The 15310-nt window shown below is 33.7% G+C and overlaps 2 protein-coding genes across 2 annotated transcripts; one reads left to right on the top strand and one right to left on the bottom strand.

Annotated features, from left to right (window-relative positions):
• Positions 1-3274, bottom strand: LOC128181553 (uncharacterized). Its single transcript, XM_052849994.1, has 2 exons — positions 3071-3274; positions 1-1806 (listed from the first exon to the last, which is right to left on the bottom strand). Exons 1-2 carry the CDS (start codon positions 3108-3110, stop codon positions 452-454), a joined length of 1395 nt encoding a protein of 464 aa, XP_052705954.1. The 5' UTR covers positions 3111-3274; the 3' UTR covers positions 1-451.
• Positions 3275-11468: 8194 nt separating this feature from the next.
• On the top strand, positions 11469-15066 carry LOC128181926 (uncharacterized). The gene is made up of 2 exons (XM_052850506.1): positions 11469-12608; positions 12693-15066. Exons 1-2 carry the CDS (start codon positions 11526-11528, stop codon positions 14262-14264), a joined length of 2655 nt encoding a protein of 884 aa, XP_052706466.1. The 5' UTR covers positions 11469-11525; the 3' UTR covers positions 14265-15066.
• Positions 15067-15310: the final 244 nt, after the last annotated feature.

The raw sequence follows: 15310 nt of genomic DNA on the forward strand, positions 1-15310 counted from the left end.
ACTTTATGTAAAAATAAACAATAAAATGAACAATATATTCAATTTTTTCCCAACACCTTGATGTTATAATACCTAACGAACTATAATAATGTGCTTGCTCTAAAACAGTAAAATTTGTACTGTTAAAAAAATGAAATTTCTTTTTTTGTAAAAATTATATATGAAAAAAATGTATTTTGGCCACATTTAACCATCTTTTCAAAGAGAGAGCGGGACAAGATCCGCTCTTAGACGGTACATGTACATATTTGCGCCATTCTAAAACTTGCGAAATTTACGGTATTTGACATTAAGAACTAAAATGCATTTCAAGTACTCGTTGAAAGTTAAAATATTTAAAACCATAATCGATGTTAAAGCAAGAATTGTGGCACTATAAGAAATGAGGTTAGGGATGATTTTAATTTGATTGCAAAATAATGTACGTCACATAGATTTTTCCCGTGCCTCCTTATGCACGGTATTGACCGTAAAATGTCTTGGCTCTTGGAACTATCCTCTTTGGACTTTCATAATGATGTACTTTCGAATTTCCAGTCTCTTCTGGCTCAAATGCCAAAGGAATCCTATACATGGCTTTTTTGCCGATTCGAAAACGGAATCCAATGGATATCTCTTCCAGTGGCAAACAATCGCTGGCGATCAGGGTTGGTAACCCAGGGGACTGGATGGTCACTTTGTTCGGTCTCAGAATCTCCCTGTGGGTAAAACATTCCGTCGTCTGCTTTCGTTTGAATTCGTCCATACAGCAATACGCGGCCGATTTGGGACAAGTGTATCTTTCGGGATGGAATCCCAAGTTGGAGACTGGTTTTTCGAACGTGTGTTGTTCTGATTTCATGTGAGTACGAGGGTTACATGTCAGAATCCGCCGGTTGTGTAGTAAGGTTTGAGATATGTACGCGGGCAATGACTTCCCAGACGTTTCACTTGAGCAATGGTAGTACAGAATTGGTTTGGACGACTTTGCACAGCAGTGCCTGTGCACGGTTCTAGACGTATGGACATGGTCTCTGGACACTGGAGAAGTGTCTCCGGGATGTTTGGACAGAGTAAACTCCAGTTCGTTCATGGCTCTCGCCTTACAGTTCTCGCACGTGATTTTACGCCCGGGAAGATTCATGCTACACGTCTCGTTGTCGGTAATACCAAAATGGCCGATCTTTGGTAAAGCCATGCTAGTCGAGTCCTTCTGCTCGCGACACATGTATTCTTGTTGAGCCGATTTGTGCTTTGGGAGCATGACCTCGTGGCCATGGTAACATTTACTTTCACTTTCTCTTTCCGTATTCTGCCGAGGTGGAACCGGCGGCGGAGTCGACTTCTTGATTGGTGGCGTCTTTTCCTCCTTATTGCTTTCCGTTTTATGCTCTCCTTTCTCCAACTCCTGTAAATACTTAATTGGATCGAGTATGACCATTTTCTTTCCATGCCTGTGCTTGCTGCCATACTTTTTTGTTAGCGCTTCTAAGCTTTCGTCTCCGTGTTTTTTCCCGCGCGAGGTCGGTTTCTTGACGTGTTTCCGCCTGGGATGGGCCTTGTGGGGTGAATCCGCCACGTCCGTACACATCGGTACCACCACCTTGATCTGAGTGTTGGGCTTCGCCTGCCGTCGTTCCTCTTTCTTTTCGTCTTTGTCAGATTCCTCTGGTTCGTGGCTAGAATTGCTTTCTTCGTCTATCAGTTGGTTGGTCATGGTGCGGAGCTCGTCGGACATCTGGTGCATGGTGTGGATCTTCTGTTTGGTGGACTCTATAAGATGTCTCGAGTTGTTGACGAAGGCGGAATGCCTGTCTTCTACATCATCTGAAACAAAATATTTTCAATTGACTTCGTAAATTCAAATTTTTAATTATTTATTTTAATGCTGATTACTGGTACATGTACTTTGAATCTGTGATTACATAACTATTATAGTATGCACTTTAAGATAACGTGTACTCCCAAAAAAAATCCCACAAATCAAACCTACTCGATTGGTTATAAGTTGCACTTGATGTTACCATTAAACTGTACTCTAGAGAATATTCGGGCGCCCGTAATTTAGAATGTAAGCACCCAAAACCCAGTCCTTCCTTACCTACACACCTATCTCGGTTTCATTAAATATTGATGCATGCAATTATTGTTCGCGTGACATGTCGCAAAACAGGTAAGAAAGGCATTTAGTCTTCAAACTGTAATTTTCATTTTGATCCGTTTTTTGCGTGTTTTAAAAGCTTTGTTAGAATCAGGTAGGCAATTAACAGCGGATCCTTAATGAACTCATTATAGAAGTCTGTATCCGTTATAAAACTTCTTTCAGATGTGCGTTCACGTTCGATATTGAACGTTTATTTGATAACCAAATGCAAAAAATAAAAAGAATATTTTGTATCATGCAGTGTTTGGTTGTAGATTTTTTTTTATAACAATTGTATAAAACGAGTTTTGTTAGCATTTTCTGCTAGTTTGACTAGACTTGCTCAGAATTACATTTATTTTCATAATAATTTTTTTTACTCATTAATGATTAATATATAGGTTATAAAATTAAAGTAAGTATATTTTCTTTTTGCTTCATCATTATTTAGGTTTTATCGAATATTACTTATATCATTTATATATTATAAATATTACTTATATCAAATATTGAAGACGAACGAAATGACACGAATTTATAAAACTGTTTTAAGTTACAACTTAAAACATTTTTATAAATTCATGTCATTTCGTTCGTCTTCAATATTTCACTGAAATGGAGTGGGTATATTACAACTGACCAAAATTGTACAGTATATTGTACCAATTTTAAAATCAATATCGGTACATTTGTAAGCAATATTTTCCTCACAATATAGTTTGAAAGAAGAGTGGGGGGGAGCAATGGACCAAATTATGAATAACTATTTTACCCTATAACAATCAAGAGACGACATTTTGTAGTCTCAATGCATAATAGACCTTTTGAAAGCGACATTGATTCGATTCATTTTTTAAAATCTTTATGTTCTACTTCGAATAATACGAAAATATAATTTTTTCTAGCTTGTATCTTAATTAAAAACAATTTGCTATAATTTTAACTCACCCATATTGATTTTTGAAGAATCAGGTTTGCATGGCGACATTTCCTTACATTGGTGTCCGATGGCTCTGTGCTTCGGTATATCGTCTGTTAACCATGGCGGATTATTTTAAGGATAGCGGCCCGTTAATAATTGATGCAATGCCAGAACCACTGTCTTGTTTAATGCCCGCATATTTCCAAGCAAATGACTGTTCCTGAACATACAGACTGTGATTTGGGATGCGCTGAAATGTGAAATGATATAAATTTCGTAGTATTTATTGCCCATGAAATGGCTGCAGGTCTCAGCTATGATGGATACTCACTTTGAATTATTTAGAACTGACCATTGCTTCACCTTATTAAATAAAGACTTTTCATTGCAAAGCTTTAACTCTCTGAGTTCATCGTTTGCGTTTTATTACAAGATTAGGCAATTTAATCAGCGGGAAAGCCAGTTACTGCTTTCTAATTATTTTTTATAACACCAAGTCCCAGAAAAAATTGATGGCTGATGAATAGTAAATTTTATAGATTTAATTCTTTTTCGTGGAGAAATTAATTCATGTCAGTATCATAAACTGCATGTAATGTTAATGTTATACATGTACGTTTCATCGGTTTCAACAACGTTGATTTCATGCTGTGGACTTAACACCTTCATTAGTTACAAAACAATTTGTTGTAACGTTTTTCGGCGAAAATGGTGTTGCATTAAACACCAATTGCCCTGATTGTGGTATCAAAATATGCAAACGAATTGTACCTCCTTCTACGTTTATCAGGATCACTTAACAGTCATAAACAACACCAAAAGATATGCAGACAAGAAGCATGATACTCTTGAAGATTGAATGGTGTGAAACAAACATTATACATTATTATACTTTTATGTTAGATACTGAAATCTGATTGGTTTATACGCAGTTGATAATTCGTTCTATTACCATCAGCGTTAGCAACACACTTGGCAATGGTTAACACTATATAAATAGTGCCTGTTTGGGAGGGTAACAGTTGAAATTGACACCCCGAGAAAACCATTGTCAACCGACGCGAAGCGGAGGTTGACAATGGTTTTCGAGGGGTGTCAATTTCAACTGTTATCCTCCCAAACAGGCACTAATTATTTTGTTATACTGAATGTCTTAATCTTTAAGAAATTTTACTGCTTTTACATAGGCATAACGTGAATTCTACAGCAAACCGTACGCGCATAATTTTCGCACATGTAACAATTTGTAATGTTACCCGTTGCTAAGTGCGTTGCTAACGCTGAGGGTAATAGAACGGATTATGAACTGCGTCTTAACCAATCAGATTTCAGTATTTAACATGAAAGTATAACGAATTATTACATGCGCGTAAATATAATGCGCGTACGGTTCGCCGAGGAATTCACGTCATTTCTATATATTTACATCTTCCAGTGTCTTTGCTTGCCTGTGATAACACTACGTACCGATTTTGTACTATATAACCCATAATACAAATGACGCCAAATTGAGGCGCCAGGTTTGCTTATTTATGTTTAAATATTTAATCGTACGATGGCATAAAATTATATAAATAAAAGTAATAAGGAATCATTCTTTGAATGTTACGATGTGATAATTTCGGTCGGGGCGTGATCAAATATATCATAAAGCCCTTCGGGCTTTATTGGATTTGATCACACCCCGACCAAAATTATCACCTCATAATACTTAAATAATGATTCCTCATTCCTTATATATCATTGTATGTGTAATATGAATTATGTTTTGGATATATGAAGATTTATCCCTCCAATAAAAATTATTTTTCCCAAAGGCATAAAACAATAATTTCTCTTGGGGAATTTTTTTAAGGGAATAAACCTTCATATTTTCCAAACATGTCATGCAATTACCAATATTGTTATACCTCAAAATGATTATTCTGTATAACGTGGCATCTCATTGGTTCTTGACAATCACGTGCCAGGGCAATGAAACTTCATCCAAAACTCTCTAATTTTCATTCTTTGATGAAGAAAATTCCCGAGGATGAACATACAATTATATTGAATAATTAAATTAATTAATTACAATATCGTTTTAAATCCTTTATATATTAGAAAACTGTCAACGAAAGAAACCGGTAAACATTAACTACGTAATTGCTTAACGAATTGAAAAACGATTAAACCCGGTGCATTCTATATCAACACCTCTCGTTCGGTATGATAAACAATTTATTGCATGAACGTTCGGGAAATATGAAGATTTATTCCCCCAGAAAAATAATATTTCCCTCGGGCGTTGTCTTTGAAAAAAAGCGCCGCTTTTATTGCGGGTCACTTTCTGGTTTTTCAAATCAGTAGCTAAATACATGAAGCACAAAAATTCCGACATAAAAATAATTTTAATATTGATTCGATATAATGTCAATTTCAAAGAGTGTTTTAATAATGGCAATGCTACAACATTTCCAATATATATCTATTAAATGGAAGGAAATAAAATTCATGCGGGATATGAAGGTGGCGACATTGCAAAAAAAAAAAAAAACGCGGATATATATTTTTTTCTGCAATGATCGCTACCTTCATAACCCGCATGAATAATCAAATAAATCATTTTATTGTTTATATTAACACCTTTCTTTTAACTAATTAATAAATTGATTTTAAAAAGTAAGTAATATTCACTGGATTACTGTTAATGTACATCAGTATTTTAGCTAAAAGAAACGGCCAAGTCGTCTCCTGTCAGAAATAATCATCATGATGGCAGACTCAAATCCCTAATAAGACGACTTATCTCTTTTTATTTATCTAACGTACTGATGTATATTAACAATCATTTAGCCACTTTTACTTACTCCCTACGATCAATTTATTAATTTGTTACTGGAGTACCGATCATTGCAGAATTTTTTTTTTACAGAACCTGCTATATAACGCGTGTTGTATTTTTTCTGCAATATAGTTAGTATTACAATCTTGTCATAACAAACCTTCACTGCCAGATATACACTATTTACAGTTGGACCCCGACCATGAGGACTTCATTTTCCAGAGAATACGAGGAATCAACGCACGTCAATCTGCGGGCGTCAAACATAACGCGAACCTTGCACCAAACAATATTATATCAGAACAAACAAAATCTAAAAACTTTCGCATATAATTTGTAATAATATTGTCTATTCATTTATCTTCTTCAATTGTGTGATTACTTTGAGACATCATGCAGTCACCAAGCATGGTATCTGAGACGACCCCGATCCAAACAATGTCGCCAACTTTCATGAACAATATATCCATGCTTTTAAACAACAAACAAGTCGGAAACATCAACGAAATATGAAATTCAAGGCTCATCTGCAGTTTTAAAAATCGTATTAATCGTTAAAGGCTTCATACTGTTAGTCCAGCGATAATCTCGTTTGTTGTCATTTTGAGAGTTGCACTTGCCAACATTTAAAACAATTTTTCATCTAAAGCATGGCATTAAAAACAATACTTTTATACCCGATGTTTCAACATGTTCAAGTGTTTAATTTATAAATCATAGAATGTTACGAAAGTTTTGGTTGATGGTTTAGTACAATGTATCAGATAGCAATGTAATGAGTATATTTTTTTTTTCCTTTTTAAGTATTTATGCAAGAGAACCACAGTGAGATCTTGTGACTGGGCTTCCAGTATTTTCCTAAAATGATAACTTCGTGTATGTGTACATGTATCCTAAAATTAAGCATGAAATACATGTAATACAAATGGTATTCTCATTTTTTAAGATAATAAAATTGCATTTTAAGAATAAATCTTTATAAAATTGTTTCCCCTGAGCTGAAATTATTTTAAAATTGAAATGAATATACATGAACGTTGAATGGTACGAACTTTTCCTATATTACAGTCTCGTCATTACAAATCATCGCTGCGAGAAAAAAAAATAGTTGGGGTATCAATCCACACGGCGGGAACTCAGTTCTTTACAGATCAGGTTTTAGTTTTTATGTGGGGAATGAAAAGGTTCTTCTCCTAATATTTAGTGGTGTATGTTTACAATTTACGTCAGAATAAATTCTACACTAAGAGTGATTTTCATTTATTACCAATTGAAAGACGGTATTGGGGGTGTATTTGTCCGCGCACGTTGGAGAATGCACAAGCTGGCATCAATACAGATAACCAATTCACTATAATGGTAAGTTATTTTATTATTTTATTGTTGACTGTAACAAATTGTGAGTTGATACTTTATATAACTACGTCCATACTAACAAACAGTGATACATGTAAGCAATGTTTTAGTGTTTATATTCACATCTTTCTTTTAACAAATTAATAAATTGATTGTAAAAAGTAAGTTGAATTAACTAAATTACTGTTAATGTACATCAGTACGTTAGCTATAAAAGAAACGGCCAAATCGTCTCCTTTGGAAATTTGGGTCTGACATCATCATGATTATTTCGTGCAGTCCGTGATTTTTCTTAGGTCGCTGTAGGTTTCGACCATAGATAAACGGAGCGTGTAGATTTCAGTTTCAGTCGCTGTAGGTTTCGACAAAGCAATTGATAAACGTGGTGTGTAGATTTCAGTCTGGCTGTTTCTATTCAGCTATAAATTACTTTAACTATAAGTTTCCGTAAGATATAGAGGGAATCATACTCGGTAGATGTAAATATATCTAATTGAATTTGGATATACATGTATTTCCGTAACTCCACTAAAACAGTTATTTCTTAATGTATAATCTGTAACGAAGAATTTTGACCCGGGTTGAAAATTGACCCGGGGGCCATTTTTCCACGTTGAATATTTGAGACCAAAGGTGTTGAATGAAGACCCTAATCCGTTGAAAATTGACCCGCTTCGTGGAATTTTGATCATGAAACCGGTTCAAAATTCAACAGCAAAGAACCACAAATCAACGAATCAATATTTATAACTTGAGTATATTTTAAAAAGCAATATGAGCTGTATTTTTTACAATATTATCTTGCTGCAAAAACCAGTCAGTATGATAAGCATGCATGTAACTTAAACTTTTATAATATCTAGGATTTGGAAAAAAATCCATTAATTTTTATTTAATAAAGGAAATATTTCTCTTCTATGGAATATATAGCAGATCAATTTTTGTACAGGACGACAATAATTCAATTTTGCTTCAATCAAGACTTCTTTTCCTACAAAAATATGGCTCACAGAAATAAAAAAAAATTATCAGTTTTTACATTTTTATTCTTCAGATTTACATGTTTCAACGGGGGGGGGGGGTGTAAAAATGAGACTAAAATGATTATTTTTTAAATTTACATATTATCCCTTTAAATATGTAAAAACTATTTTACCCATAATAAACTTCTCGCGTATTTATAATTGCTGTTTTGTGTGATATCTTTATATTAAATATATATATATATATATATATACATATATATATATATATATATATATATATATATATATATATATATATATATATATATATATATATATATATATATGTTTTTTAAGAGTGTTTGTATGCATGGTTACACGTTAAAAAATACAATTCAGTAAAATTCTTTTTTTTAAATTCGCTGGAGAAGTGTACAAATATAAAGATTTTTAAAAATTACAATACGAATACTACAATATTTAAATAATTATCTAAACATTTATCATATATATATGATTGTAAGACATATTGTTGGTAGACATGTTCACTCACCTACATTAACAAACCTATCACCTTCATTTATACTTGCAGAGATACAATGTACAAACATAAGAATGAGATATTCATGATCCAGCCCATTTGAAAAGAACAGGAAATAAAAGGGAATATATAATAAGTAAATATACATGTATAATACTTAAATAGGTTTAAAAAGTGTAACTTGAGATAATCAAAAATGCTTGGGAGCTCTAATATAACTATAAACATGGGAAACAATTTTATTTATTTGAACAGTCAGAACTGAGAGTTTTCCTTGATACAGCTGCTCCACACATCACCATTTTTCAATCTAGATCGGATAAAAGCCGAATTTTAACAAGTGTTTATCTATCAATAACATGCTTGTGTAATCTTAATATATTCAACTTTTTGCATGCCTTTTCATATAAACCATTAATATAATTAGATCAACCATCCTCCGACTGTATATTTAGATGCAAACCTACTTTTTTAAATTGTTAACATTTTTGCTGTAGATGGTATATGTTTTAAATTTTGAGAAAATATATTACGTCAGTTGCCTGTGTTTCTAATTTACAGATAAATAATAGAATTGAAAACTCAAAATATAATAGAAATGAATTGCATTTAAAAAAAACTATGACTCTGCGTATGCAGAAAATTTGATGGTGTTTCAGAGTTAATCTGGCAAGTATATGAAAAATTGTAAAAAATAAAAATAAAAACAAGTGTAAATATGTATATGCTGTATATATATATGTATAATATTTATAAAAAAAGATAGAAATTTTATTAATTTATTATTTTGTCAGGGAAATATTCTACTTCAAATTAAGCACAGGTACCTGACTTTATATCTTTTTGTCTTTATATGAATACTAGACCTTGACCCGTGCAAACACGGGTTGACATTGCATATGATAACTGGCATTTACAAAATAGAGACATCGAAACACCGTATATTATTGACATTTGCATAACCAAACTTGAAGCCTACAATAATGTTTAGGCTATTATTTTCACTACACTCTGCTGAGTTGGAATAATCTAACTGTGTCTCGGGAAAGGCCTTCACCACAGTTAAAATGCCTCCAATATTCCCGTAATGTAGCAGAAAATTGCAGAATCGCTCCAAAACGATTTTGGAGAAAACAGAGACAAAGATAACATTTTATTTATGTCTCTGGAGAAAATCAATAAAGTTGCATTGAAAATAACAGTCAAATTGTTCACAACAAACCATGTTGAAGCTGTAAATACCTTTCTTTAAAAAGTTTAATTCTATAATTGCAGAATTTAACATATTTCAACAACGTTTTTTACACACCATGTTGGCATTCGAAACTCTCGGGATTTTTTAAATAAATGCACTGTGTAAAAGTTATCTCCCGTATTTTCTTTGATGAACAGAAAAATTTCCAATGAAAATTAACACACATTTTATCGTTTCCAAGTTTACCTATGCAAATGTGATATTGTGGAAACATAAAATAAAGAGCCTCCCGTGGTTTAGTGTGAATGTAATGCGCGTGCGCAAGATTGTAAAATCCAAAAAATTTAAATGATTTCCAGAATTTTTTGAGGAATTTTCGTTGATTATTAATTAACAAAGCTTGATTGAGAAAAAATAAAAACAAATTGGTAATCTTCAAGTACCAATGATGTTTAAAATATATGAAACAAAAGACAGTACTCTTCCGATTTATCGGTATCAAAGCTTAAAGATTCGAGTCTATTATTTTAATATAGTAGTATAGATATGTACCCTTTACCCAATAAAAGTGTATAGAGGTTATATATTTTCAATTATTAGACAAATATACAACGTCAGGTGTTTGTCGAATATAGCTTTGTTGAATTGCCTGAAAAGTAACGATAACGGGCAATATATTTGTTAGATATATTTATCAGAGATTTTGACAAGTTTAAATTCTGTCACACGAGGGAATGAAAGTCAATTCTATATCAAAAAGTATTCTAGCCCGACTCGCCTGTTCCATTCCGAAGCAAACTGTCACCTTCTTAGCTTTATTTACATACAGAGTATTGTAAAAAATAAATGGATATCATATTTTCAGTCTCAAAATTAAATGATTAATCTGACATATCAACCTAAAAGAAATCAGCCACGTCCGCATATGTATCGGAAAGTATGAAAATTTTGAAACTGAAACTTTCAGATATGTGCAAGATTGTACATTTAAACCGTGTAGAGTAAGTTCCAGTTCAGATCAAAATTCTGAGGTTGGGGTTAATTCTCAACAGGATCAATTTTCAACGTGTCGAGGTCATCAGAGTTAAGCAAAATCTTTCTCATACTGTTGAATAATGACCACGACTTGGTTCTCAATTTTTAACGTTGATAAATGACCCCCTGGGTTAATATTCAATGTTAAAAAATGACCCCCGGGTCAATTTTCAACCTGGGTCAATATTCTTCGTTACACGGGCATTGAAACTGTTTGGTTGTGATCATTGTTTAAGATATTTTTTAAATAATTATCATTATTTACAATTTTTAACTTTAATTATATTTTGATTATCACATAAACAGAATACTATTATAGTGCTTTATGGTTATTTGTAACAGTTATTTAATATAATTTACATGTCAAAAATCCGCGTATTTTGATATTTTCATGTAGATAAAATGATAGTTTTTAACTTAAAAACTATCATTTTATCCACATGAAAATCATTGTTTGAAAAGAATTATTTTTATTTTTCTATCTCTACAGAGTTTTCTTCACGTGTGTATCTCGACCATCTTTTGTTTCCTCGGACTTGTCTCTTCGTTTACTTTTCATCCTTGGATGAATGGAGGTTCTTTCAGGCGTCCAACTACAGAGGAGAAGGTCCTCATAACAAATATGACGAACTGGATCCAAAACGAAACCATCAGGTTCTATGTCCAAAGCCATCTTTTATTTTGTCCAGGACAAGACATGTGCTTTGGCAATCATTTCAAGAGAAACTATTCCTTTGAACTACTGTACAGAAGTTGTACACATTGTAACTGCGATCACACCTGCATAAGAACAAATAGCTGCTGTCCCTGGAGATTTTATCAGCAAAGTAAGGATACGACTCCTAGTTACATTGCATACATGAATCATAATGAACAAACATATTCGAAGTATAGAGCTGTTTCTTTGCAATGCATCCAGCCACATGTCAATGACCAAAGCAAACAAACCTCACTTAGGTCCTATTACATGATTACCAAGTGTCATTCCAACTATAACAACCCAACTGTAATTCAGAAATGTGAAGAGTATTTCAAAGAAGAGAATGTTTCCTCTTATCAACCTTACTTTTCTGCTGAGTCCAATGAAACATTTAGAAACTTTGAATGCGCTATCTGCAATGGTGAGCCTCCCGACAAACTCATTCCTTGGTCATTAACGTTGGTTTGTTCTAGGCGGGAGTCACTATTTCAAACTAACTCCCTTTCCAAACTTCAATCCATCGTATTTAAAGGTAATTCGTTTTGCAACATTGTGTACTTTCCAACAGTAAATACACCAGCCAAATCTTGTGTGGACGAGAAAAGGTACATTAGTACTTGCAACAAAACTGGCCATTGGAGTACTTTTGATGACGCTATTTTTAGCACATGTCAATCAAATTTCGTTGACGTGTACCTAGAGTGTAGTGCTGCATTTGGGAGAATTCTGTATAAAAACATATACTGTGCTATGTGCAATGTGCCCGACTGGAGAGATCATTTGATGACTGAGTGTGTATCATCCTACAGCATTTACGACTGGACAAATTCACAGAACCTTGTTTCCTTTTCAGCTTTAATCGATATTAAAAAATATGATCAATATAGAATGGAGTCCCAAAGTGAGGGGAAAGGGTGTTCAGGAAATTTTCTGTACGAGCCTCGCATTGTAAGTGAAATACACTTAACTTTTAAATATTTTTCTCTTGCAATGTTCAATTATTCAATGTAATGTCTATTTTTTTCTCATTAGAATGAGTGCATCCCCATTGGCTGTGCAGAAGGAATGCAGATGAAGAATTCTGAATGTTCACCAATTTATCCTTTCATTTCTCAAAACAGTTACGAGATTTCTCTTTTGTTTTATCCTACCTCCACACAAAGATTACCTTTAAATGATTTTCTCGAAGGATTATTTCGTTTTCTTAAAAACTTTATCAGTACACACAACCTGGAAAAATACGTCTGCTCTATAGCAGTTCTTTCCCCCAGTTTAGAAAACTTGGATGACAACTCCTATTTCGCTGCATCTATAAGACTCTCTGTCAATCTCTGGCACAATTTCACAGAACTTGTTCTTTATCTAAACGATGAACTCGATAAAATCAATGGCTCTATTATTTATGGTTTTGTTGTTCGACATATAGGACAATCAATGTCCATCTATATCGGTGACAAAGGCTCGCTTTCGCAATGTTATCAAAACCCAATGACAAAAGATATCCTGATTCGTAGATTTTCCTGGGATATCCTACAGACAGATAAAGATAAAGTTTTAATATGCTATAGCAAACAATCTGTTGCAGCAACCACCGTGATTGCTGCATCGTCATTTTGTAAAAGACTGGTGATAGATAAACGCAAATTTCACGTAGTGATATCTGACTTTAAGCTCTACTTTGTGGACTTTGATTTTTATGTAGATTCACAATATTTTTGGGAATCAAACGATAGGACCAGGGTCGAGGTATGTCTCGATCAGTATCAAACTGCTAGAGATGAGTCGCGGAAGGTCTCGGAAATAGACACTGAGGAGAAATACTTGTCCCTGGTGTGTGCTATCCTCTCGTCAATGGGATGTCTTGCATATTTGATAGTTTACATATTTTTCCCTCAATCCCCGTCCATTCCAAATTACAATATGATAGTTTTGTCGCTTGCTCTTCTTCTTGCCAACATAGTTTATTCAGTCTCAAGACTTGCTCGCCCGTACCCTATTCTTTGTCTGGTGATCGGTGGAAGCATACAGTTTCTCTGGTTGGGGGTGTTGAATCTGATGTGCATGTCTTGTTTCTCAATTTTCAGAACATTTACATCCTGGAACATTAAAAAATCGGACAGGCTTCTATGCGTCCAGCTCCTTATAAACATTGCATACAGTTTCATTGTTCCAGTCTTCATGACAGCGGTCAACGTTCTCGTGAGCAGATATTTCTACGAAGACGACAACTTTGGCTACTCTTTAACGACCTGCTTTATTGCACGGCAAAATCTTAATCTTTTCACCTTTTCAATACCTATTGCGGTCATGATTACACTGAATAATTTTATGTTCTTCATTATTGCTAAAGAAATTCGAATTAAGAAGAACACCTCTTTCTCGACCACAAAGGAGAGGCATACTTTGAAAATTTATTGTAAGCTGTCGACTCTTACTGGCTCGGCTTGGATTCTTGGCTACCTCAATCAGATTTTCCACTGGCAGATTCTATCATACCTTCATATAATTTTCACTGGTTGTCAAGGAGTGTTTCTTTTCTTTTCCTTTGGATTACCTTTGCTTTTGAAATCCATAAGTGGAATAAATAGAACAACCAAAAAATGATAAAAAGATATCGATCTTCACAATTTTTTTTTACTTCTATACACTGTCTACAAATACTTTTCACGAATTTCTCGTTTAAACATATCACTTGCTCTCTGATGGTGATTTTCTGACCTAAATTGCAGAGCGTCACTTGTCTGTTTGTCATCTTATATTTCACTTTGCCATACTTCTGAAATCATTCATTAAGCAATGATCTTTGCATTTTTTAAAATACGTATCAAAAAAAGAAATCGGCGGATCAAAAACCCGATTTTGTAATGGCTATATTGAATAAAGATTACAGAAGCATTTACTATTCGGCCTGCCATCCATTTGGTGAGCCGGTATATAATAAGGCTAACCAAAGTTACTCCTACGTTTATCGCCACCTTCAAAATACCAAACCTACAAAAGAGGGCAGAAAAATTAAAACATACAAGTTATTTTTATTCATTGGCACTGATACAAATTCAGTGAGTATTCAATTTACACTTAGAATATAACCGTTTAATAATCTTTCCTGTCTGTCACACACACCATTTCATTGAGAATCCATAAAAAAACATCCATATTGTGTCAAAGAGATTTCATATTTCTACAGAATGCAGTTTTTCGGTTGCAAAAAGTAAACTTAAACTGGAAAAGATAAAATTGGAGGTAAGGTTTTAGTTGGGTTTTCTCACATTACTAGTATTAAAACCTCAGTCTAACCCAATGGTACATAGAACTTTGAATTAATTTCGCAAATACCTGTAAATAATTAAAAAAGTCTCATACTTTATCTAAAAAGCATCATTATGAAGCTACACAGAAAGTCTGAAATCATTTCGTCAAACCATAAGGAAAAAACCAAAGTTGAATAAGAATGACTGACAAACTGCGACCCCCCCCCCCCCCCCCCCCCCCCGGTTTCACCTGACAATGCAATATGACAGTAAATTAGGTTTTCTCTTGAGTGAACAATATTCATAATCCATTTGGTAACCCTGAATTAGACCAGATTTAGAATATGCTTAAATTACGTTGCGTCGGAGAATTGCATGTAAATTTCTTACTTAATTTCA

This window comes from Crassostrea angulata, chromosome 4 (genome assembly GCF_025612915.1).
Source record: "Crassostrea angulata isolate pt1a10 chromosome 4, ASM2561291v2, whole genome shotgun sequence".
NCBI lineage: Eukaryota > Metazoa > Mollusca > Bivalvia > Ostreida > Ostreidae > Magallana > Magallana angulata.